Raw genomic sequence first — 10,191 nt, forward strand, 5'->3', positions numbered from 1 at the left:
TTTAATAGCTACATTATTCTTGGAGCCTTCAAGAGGGACATAAGAAGGAAGAAGAACATAAAAAGGACTTGTAGAATTACTCGTGAAACCCTACCTGTTTGGGCAAGTGCTTGGACAGCCCAATACTTGCATGTCTGAACAAGTTACACCCAAGCAAGCTCTCACATAAACCTGCATTGTCTACCCTATTGCATGGGATCCATATCCAATGTAAGCTGCCAAGTAAATTGTGGGCACAAAAATAAGCAAGAAGATGAGGTACATTGCATATAATCAATCAAAATGAAAATGAATGTTGTTATGGTGTGATACAGTCACTGATCAAGCATAATTCTCTCTCCCGACCAAAACACCTTTGACTTTTGATTTTTGATCTTTCAGGTGCCTATAGAGTTTGGAATCAAAAAACAAAGTCCTCAAATCGAGTAAACTAACAAAATCATCCTTGCTACATTATGGTTAAACACTCGTTTCCTAATTTAACCTCCCACAAGAATAAATTACAAAATCATTTCCCTATATGAATGTGGGCTTCCTGCACCCAAAATGTCTTTCTTCTTGCAAAAGAAGGACCCGGGACAACCGCCCTTCAACCTTTGGCCTCCTTCATCATACCTTCTTAATGGTAATGCATGTCAAGGTTCAACTCTGGCTCTCTGCAGTATACACATAAATGAATCATGGTGCATCGTCAACCATCTCGTATTTTGACCTTTTGCTTCTTTTCTTGGGTTTTAACTTCTTGCTTCCCTTCTTTTCTTTCAATGCCACCTTTTCGCTTTCTTCATTTTCTTCAGGTACCTCGCTGGCATTTTCTTTAGTTGCCTTCTTCTTCTTCTTCTTCTTGCTTCCTTCCTCTTTTTTGGATGCCTTCTTCCTTTTCACAGGAAGTGTTTCTTCGTCATCACTGATTTCATTCTCATTTGCAATTTGTTCAGCATTTAAAGGTGGATCTGCTAAAGGTGCAACTTCTGCTCAGAAAACGAATGAGAAACGTATAATTAGTAGGTGTGGGATAACATTAACATTATATAAGAAACTTTACTACCATCATATTATTTTTTTTATATGTTTCCATATGTTTTACATTCAAGGAAAAAAAAAAGAGTATAATTTAGTCTCATTCCTGTGCATGAGTTGTTCACTTATTAATGGTTTGAGGATTAAGACAATCCTTCAACGTCCTGGGAAATCCTGAACTTAAGGATAAGGAATGACTCCCAAGTTATAACATTAATCATCTAAAAATAGGTAACATGAGGATTGGCTACGTCCTGTATATTTTGCTTTCAATGATGATCCAACTTTTGCATGAATTCCAAATTTGTTTTGTAGTAGTTTCATTAGATGGTGTAAGACTAGTCACTCCTGTGGGTGATACAATCCTTCAAACTTAAAGACTGCATAACTGGCACCTGTTTCCATTCAATCTCTTTACATCCATTACTCTGTGTTCACCAAATGTAACAAGATGCCACTAATAGACTAATCATGGTACAATATACAATACTACGCCTTGGTATACAATAGTGTGCATAACACTACCATAGCAAACAAGACAAGAACAGAAAACAAACCTTTGTCCGCAAAATTGGAATCAAAGACAACATTTGTAAGATGCTGCTTCAGGAAAACCTAAACCCAACAGCAAAGACAATTAAAATGTTAGATGGAAATTAATGCAGTACAATATTTCAGCCCTTTCTTTTGCCAAAAACTTTCAACAACTATCCATAATAATAAAGGATAAGAACATACCGCAGAAAGAAGTTGCCGTGTCTTGATATCCCAAATGCGTATATAACTGTCCAGTCCTATAAAAGTACTCAAGTTCTCAGTTTTGGTGGTCAAATTGGTTCTAAAGACCTAACTTCAAAAGTCTAAAGCATGATTTAATCAATATTCCGCGAACCCACAAAATGATGAAGTGCTAACTAACTGCATATACCTTTTTTTTTTTTGTTAAAATGTTAATAAACGGAGTGACTTTGAGAAAAGTTAGATGTGGGTGTAGAAGGATGTTATTGCTTAGTAGATGATATAGCAAGTAATTTGAGCATAAACTAAGATCAAAATTTCCTACTTTTGTTTCCCGCTTCTCCAGATTACAATACCACCCAAACTAAACTTTCCTATCCATATCTCATAACCATCTAGTGGCTGTCTTCAAAAAAGGAACCCAATATTTGACCTCTGAACACATGGTGAAGATGCATGCCCATTGACCCAAAAAAAGAGAGAGAATAAAGTGGAAGGTATTGCACACACAATAGGAAACAAAGACTATGGATTTATCTCTCTTTCTGTTTATGTGTATGTGTGAATGGAGTTGTGTGAGTGTGTACGTCAGCATCCTTATGTAAATTAACACAAAGGGAAAACCCTACGATGTACTCACCACAAGATGCTATAACTGGAAGCTCTGGGTGCCTGGCTATAGATCTGATGCTTCCAGAACATTTGCCCAAAAAGCAACCCAACAATTTCCCTGCAATGAAATACATTCATTATTATCGAAATATAGAAAAAAAATTAAAAAATAAAAAAAAAATCCCTCAAATCATTCAAAGAAATCAATGCAAGAATGACATTAACAATATTAAAAATCAATTTCAGCATCTGCTTTATGGCAACATAATTAAGCTTAATCCAAAATGATGTCATAGTTACTAAACAACCCTAAGTAAATAGAATGAGACATTTTTTTTTTTATAAATAATCGAAATATCATTAAAAGCGCAAAGCACAAGCCAGGCACATAGATGTATATAAAAGAAACGCCTATCTAGAAAGACATAAACAGCCATATACTGTGCATACAACAATCCTCCATTCATAATTTATAAAACTCTACAAAATCCTTGAGTTTACTTCTATTGCATAAAAAATTCATAGTGTATTAGGTGTTTGCCTATGTTGATCAGACTGTTCCCAGGTATGATCTCTTGGCTGTAAAGAACACAAAAGGATGGTACATGTCATATGAAGAGAACCATTGAAAATGAAGCCAAAAGAAAACGGTCATATTGTTTGTGAGCAGCATTAGGTGCCTCATTTTTTTTGGGATTTCAAACAAATATAAGAAAAACATTTTCCTCATATCTAAGAATGCATAAGGGGGTGTGTTTGTGTGTGTGTGTCAGTTCGTATATCCCCATCTGAGAGTACATGGTAGAGCCAGCATTTAACAATTAAATTAATCAATTAATGTGCCTGTGCACCCACCCACGGGGACACAGAGAAACCAAGAAATAAAACATGATCACCTTAGATTAAAAAAAAAATGGTACGACATGGAAAGTATTGGTTGAAGACAAACACCAATCTAAATGAGCCAAATGATGCAGAAAACACTCGATTTTTCTTTGTCATAACAAAAGGCTTCTGCCGAAGAAACCAATTATGTAAATAAGCACAACACCTAAACTAACAGGTTACACAGATGGAATATCAAATTTAGGTAACTACATGATGGAACTGCAGTTACCTGTGCGCATATCAACAGAAGCAAGGTCACCAGACCCATTCCCTATATAGACTGTATAGCCATCTAAATCTTCAGCTACTGCTTTGATAGGGGTCTCCCGGAAATCAAATGAGATAACAGGTCTTCGCTGAGCAGAAATATCATAGAGGCGAACCTGTTATAAAGAACCATGAATAGAAGTTTCTTAGTGGCAAGATAATTACAACTGAGATAGAGCTACTAGAGAGTAAACAACAAAGAAATTGCACTTCCTCCTAGAGAACACGTTCAACTATGATATGAAAAACATTTTAAGTTCCAAAAATCAGCAACTGACTATAATAATAACCAACTAAAGATATAAAGATAATTGACCTCTCCTTACAGCCCCAAATGAGAGAATAATTTAGTAAATTTCATTTTAAGGTCTATTATTAGTCATTACTAGTTTAATGTTTCACGATGACCAACATATAGAACACAAGTGTTCTCTCCTGTGATATAAAATCTTACAATCTCTAAATTGAAGAAAACTCAAGTACAAGTAAAACCCAAATTCCTGATAGTATTTTGCTCAAAGGACTTTAGGAGTGGGAAAAAATTCCACAATAATGTCATATTCCCAAATGTCCAATTAATCATTCCAACTTGAAAGAAGAATTTGCATGAAAGATTACCTGATGGTTGTTGGTGCCAGCCACTATTTTACGGTGATCATCCTTACTCATGAATGTTGCAGATGTAAACCAAGTCGGGGAAAAAATATCAAGACTATTCTTAGGAGGCTACACATGGACGAAGTGATTGAAATAAAGGTGAGTACAAAATGCATGTAAAAGAAATCAATTTGTAATTTTCGTTCAAGATTTAGCAGAAAATAAACAGGCTCACAGATTTGGCAGCCCAAATCTTAGTACAGTTTTCAAGATCCCACATGTTCACTTCAACACCCTTCCTGAGATGGAAAACAAGAAAACCGTTATTTCTCTTGTGAATTAGTTAGTAAACGCCATAATATCTCAGAAATTAATGAAGATACAGGTAATTCTCAAGCTTCTAGATTCTAATGCACAGTTATGTAGCATGAGAGCACTCACCCTCCAAATAAAGCATAGTTCTCACTTGCATCCACTTTAGTACATAAGATATTGCCAGACGCACATACACTCCATGTTCTTGAAGAGCCAACTGAGGCAGAACCTTCAGGTGAATCAGTAATTTCAATGGACCTCATGCTTGCGTTTCCTTTTGTTGTACAAGTAAACAAAGTACAGGACCTAACAATTGACAATGAATTGAACAAATATCAGAAGTTGTATGAACACACACACATACAGAAACTGTGGGGAACTTCGAATAAGGTATCAGAACCCAGAAAGCAACAATTTTGCAGTACCTGGATGTCAGCTCCAATTTCTGTCTGGAGAATAAATGCAACCCAACAACAGCATCATCTTCAGGTCGAAGACTGGCATCACTGACATTAGAAACCGTGAAACGAACATCCCCATTAATTGGGCTGCAAACCTCAATCTGTAGTATACAAAAAACAAAAATATTCAAAAGACGCTTCAATAAGCCTAACAATTGAAAACCAAAATGTGTTCCCATATATTCAAAGTCCTAGAAAGTAACTCACCATGCCACCTTTTCTTGCAACTGCTAATAACTGCAATGGGAAAATAAAATAATAAGAAAACTGTTGACAACATTAACATTTCAGAGAGAATGATGGAAGTATTGTTGCAGAATAAAGGATTTAGGAGCCTTAATTACATTTTTAAAAGTGGATTGATAGAAAATCTGAAGTTTAAATCAAAAGGCATAGTCACTATTATTTGTTTAACTTATTAACATTACTGAACTCTATTAGCTGCATAACAAGCCTTCAACAGTAATAGAAACCCGTCAAAATAAACATATAGCCAAGATACAATGCTTAAAATTGCAATATTCATTTCTATACGAAACTTTTTACACTCAATTCTACATTTGACTGATAGAAATTGAAAGCATATAATCATTTTCAAACTTTCCAAGCCTTGATTAACGATAATAAAATAACAAACAGGAATTAAAACATTAAAAAAATGATAAATTTGAAACAGATTGCCAACATACACATGCTCAAAATTCAATGAAACTCAAACAATTTGTCATACCCAATTCTGCAATTAACTCAGAAAACATGAGAGCATGTCATCATTTTCAAAATCCAACAACTTCAATTAACCATAACAAACTAACAATAGGAACTAAAACATTATACAAAAATATAAAACTTAACACATATGGCCAACAAAAAACACACTTAAAATTCAATTTTCCGTAAAACTCAAAACAATTCGTAATACCAAACACTTACCGGGTCGATTTTACGGTCATTGATAGAAGCTGCAAGCACGCATTTGGAAGAGTCCGGCTCACCCCACCTCTCAACCACCTTAGGAATCCCTCCTTGTGTACCTTGAGCTTCAATAACTATCATCCCAAAGCACACAACCCAACAAAAAAATATTACAATAAAAAATTAAAGCACAAAAATCCCAGGAAAAAAAAAATTGAAGAAAATGGTACGATGAACATACCTTTGATAAGACCAAGCACGTCGAATGTTAGAGCTCGAAGGGGAGGGCAACCAGGGCACTCTATTGTGGTCGTACGAGGCATCTTTCTACGATCTCTCAAAAACCCACCAAAGGAACACCAGAGCTCTTCCTTAAACCCTTGCTCCGTCTTCGCCGCGGTTATAAAGTATGAAAAATATTACTCCGCACCCAGTATTTTTAGTATTTCCATTTATGCACCTGCGTTTAATGAGTTTCCAATTTTCCACCTACTCCTTGTTTTGATTATTGTTCTGGACCCCCACTGGTAAATGGGCTGAGCTTGAACCTGAAGATGGGCTTCTTTAATAAATCATCTCCAGTTCGAGTATGCTTGGGCTCAACTTGTGAACTTGGACTAAAGCCCAAATAAATGTATTGAGTGGGGGTATATGAGTAATGATACAATGCACCCTGGCGTGCATCAACAGTGATGCACGCCAGGCACAAAATTTTTTTTTATTATTATTTTATTATTTTTAAAAAAAAAAAAAAAAAAAAAAAAAAAAATTTGCACTGGCGTGCGTGGGCGTGCCACGCACGCCGCGTGCATTGTATCATTACTCGGGGGTATATATATGTATATATATTTAATATATATTATGCACACATAATACTAGGGGTGACAGTTTGTATTTGTGTGTCGAGTTTGGGTCGTACCGAGGTATATGTATAAGTCTATATAGATCAATTATAACCCAACTCATTTAACTAAATAAATTGAACTTCTCAACCTTAACCCGCTAATTTTGTGTTGAGTTAGTGTTGGGTTTGTGAATTGTATCGAAACATGAGTATAAGACTATATAGGTCAAACCTAACCCAATTCATTTAACTAAACGGGTAAAACCTCTCAACCCTAACACGTTAATTGCATATTAAATTCAGGCCAAATTTGTTAGTCATATAAAAAATTACTAACCTTGCATAATATATATATATATTTGTCGTTTTATTGTTGGACTATGAATCGCCAAACTGAGTGATGTGTGTTCCATGCTATCTAGATGCTCCTAATGTTTAAAACCACAAAATTTTCAAAATTTGAAAAGCTTATTCAATTGGAATAAGTGGGTCATGCAACTCTCTCTCTCTTAAGTTACCTTAATTTCTATGTTATTCAGGAGAACTTAATAAGAGAAGATCCTTATTTGAGTTGCTCATTCTCTAATCACCTCTCATCTGCTCACTTGCCTCCTCTAAATCGACAACGCATCGACAAAACATGCTTAATCACTCATTTTATTTTTCTCGAGAATTTTCTCACAAAACAATCGGAAATGGGGTTTTAAATACTCATATAAAAATTGATCCAATGAAATATAAGTGGAAAGATAGTTATCAAGCGCTTGAAAAGCAGATGAGTACTAGATAAACTAATCCAACTAGTGCTTGTAATAAATATTGTGGAAAACAAGCGGCCCAAGCGGATCTACACTCTACACGTCTCTCATCTGATTTGCTATATATAATATCCTATTTATCTAAAAATAAAATAAAAAATCAACCACTTATTATAAGAAATCTCAATCCACACATTATATCGATTTGATTTGACATGTTTTTGTCGTTGGAGTCGGTTGGACTGTGTCGTTTCAATATAATACAACCCTTTTGTGTTTTTTTGTTTTGTTTTGTTTTTTTTTAAGTACATCCCTTTTGTGGTTGACACTTGGCATGCTTGTTTGATTACTTTTCGATCAACCATAAAAGACAAAGCTTTCCTTCAAATTATGTTCGAGAACTTCTTTCAACTTAATTTATAAAAATAATATGTATTATTTTTTTAACAACGTGTGAGATTCACATGAGTTTTAATATTATTTATTCTAATTTTATTCTTACTATTAAAAAAATATGTGCATCTCATATGTTTAAATGACATATATTATTTTTATAAATTGAGTTTAAAGAAATTTTTTTGACCCAATTTAAAAGAAAACTCGGTCGACGACTAAAATATTCAATATACATGTTTTTGGAAATTTGGGGTTACCACTTACCACATTAGAAAAATGTGTCGATTTTTGACATTTTTGTAAAGGTAAAACAAGAAGTCTTTGATCTTTCTGTAAAGTCCAAAAAAAGACAATAATAAAAATAATAAAAAACAGCTACCGCTAGATCGCCGTCACAATATCTAGACTAGAAATCGTCAAACTTGCGGACCACATGGTCAACAACCATTCGTCATGAAATAGAATCCTGTCAATTGAAGCAGAAGAATTATTTGATAATTTAATGTATTATTATATCATTTAAGATTTTTAAATGGCATAAATAGAACCGTAGATTAATTTAATCTATAGCAATTAGCACTTTGGGGTCAAAATGTATTTAGGTAAATGGGTTTTACATGCATTTGCTTTTGGTGTATGAAAAAATAAAAGAGAGAATAGAGTTAAATTTGAGTGTCTTTAATTTACAGCACTTAGAGTCAAATCTTCTCATGATAATTATCTAAATTACAGGCATGTAGATTCACATCCTAAAATGAATGCTAGTCCTTTAATAATATTTAAATTTAAGCAAATTTATTACGAGAAAATTTATGTGAAACTCACGTGATTGGGTTTATTTTTTATTTTTTAAAAAGTAAATCTCTTCTCATTTCATAAAAGATTTAGAATATGAAGTTCTTACATTATAGAGCATCAAACTCTTAAGAACATAGGCAAAAGCTATGTGGTTACAAAGTCGTAGATATATCGAAAAATTTAACAATCAAATCATATCCATAACCTCCGATCTCACTCATATACAAACTTCATTTATGACATAGATTTGTTTATAGCAGACTAAATCTAAAACATGGGTTGATCATATCCCTACAACAAAAGCTTTTATTTAAAAGGCCACAAGAGATAAGCCCTCACACCGAAAATTATCCATGCTCAAATCAAAAGCCAGAACAACATAAACAAACAAAACCAAAAATTCACAAACAGCAACGGCAAGCTCACACAAAAACGATTGAGATTCACATGATTTACTTCAAACAACAATTGTCATGTGCCGACCGAAGGGAAAGCATATGTTGTCTACCGGACTCGTTGGCGCCAATGAATAATGTGTAATGACACGTATAGGACTTGGAAGGGCGGCGAAAACGTAGATTTGCTTTAGAAAAAATTGATATAAGAACCCTTGTAGAAACTGACAAAGCCAACAAATCGAGGAGTATAATGAACAGCGAGGTAGAGTAGGCGGCTAAAGTAGTGGAAGAGGTTGGATGCTGTTTTAGTTGAAGTCTAAACAAAATTTAAAACAAAAACGAAGATAAAGGAGAAGGGAGGATCCTTCTTCCCTTTTGATGGCACTTAAAGGGGGATAGGGTTTGCTTGGCTAGTTGTCAAAGCACCGAATGACGTGATTGGATTGATAAATGCACAACCACAAAATTTAGAACATTTACTAGATGAATCTCACGAAAACATTCTTAAAAAAAAAATAATAATAAATAAAGTGGAGCCGATTAGACAGAAGGATGAGATAAAGTAGGACAATTTTATCTCTATTTTTATTTTTATCTTTTTACTAAATTTCTCCTTCCCATTTCAAATGAGATTAAGATTATCCGTTAAAAAAATAAAAAACTGTTTAACTTGGGCAGGTAATTAATGGAGATTTGACATCTCAAATTGGATAATTTTTCCTTTGATAATTATATATAGGAATAGAGATTTTCGGTTGCTAAATTGAGGCAGTCAAGTATTAGACATTTTGTTTATTTGCTTTTAATTGATGAAGATAAATATTAAAGGATAATTTAAATTTGAGATATTAACACTAAATTTTAAATATTAACACTAAATTTAAGGCATTAATACTAAATTTAGGATAATCGAATCTATTTTAGATGATACAATTTTTAAAGGATTAACTTTTCATTCTTACATTTTAATTTTGAATCCAAAAATAAATTTTGAGGTATTAAAAATTAAATATTAACTCATAAAATTTTAAATAAATTTTTTTTCTTTTTTTAATATATGTCGGACGTTAGGCCTCGGCGCAGCAGGACCTATATATATAGACCTTCTCAACCACGACCACACATTAAAAGCCTCACCTACAACAAGTCAAATAATAAAAAGTAACAGAAAAAAAGTCAAACTC

The 10,191-nt window shown here is 33.7% G+C and overlaps 1 protein-coding gene across 1 annotated transcript; it reads right to left on the minus strand.

The window, feature by feature from the left end:
- Positions 1–242: 242 nt before the first annotated feature.
- LOC132174813 (uncharacterized) lies at positions 243–6,202 on the minus strand. The gene is made up of 12 exons (XM_059586499.1): positions 6,055–6,202; positions 5,832–5,947; positions 5,106–5,135; positions 4,863–4,999; positions 4,564–4,743; positions 4,358–4,421; positions 4,144–4,251; positions 3,488–3,641; positions 2,399–2,488; positions 1,759–1,814; positions 1,578–1,635; positions 243–971 (listed from the first exon to the last, which is right to left on the minus strand). The coding sequence occupies exons 1-12, from the start codon at positions 6,134–6,136 to the stop codon at positions 679–681; spliced, it is 1,368 nt and encodes a 455-aa protein (XP_059442482.1). The 5' UTR covers positions 6,137–6,202; the 3' UTR covers positions 243–678.
- Positions 6,203–10,191: the final 3,989 nt, after the last annotated feature.

The sequence above is a fragment of the Corylus avellana genome, chromosome ca3 (genome assembly GCF_901000735.1).
Source record: "Corylus avellana chromosome ca3, CavTom2PMs-1.0".
Lineage (NCBI taxonomy): Eukaryota > Viridiplantae > Streptophyta > Magnoliopsida > Fagales > Betulaceae > Corylus > Corylus avellana.

Coding starts and splice junctions, on each gene's coding strand:
- LOC132174813 (XM_059586499.1), bottom strand. CDS start 6,136: ATGCCTCGTACGACCACAATAGAGTGCCCTGGTTGCCCTCCCCTTCGA. Junction 5,948..6,054: donor CGTGCTTGGTCTTATCAAAG/GTATGTTCATCG, acceptor TTGGGATGATAG/TTATTGAAGCTCAAGGTACA. Junction 1,636..1,758: donor CACGGCAACTTCTTTCTGCG/GTATGTTCTTAT, acceptor TGTTGGGTTTAG/GTTTTCCTGAAGCAGCATCT.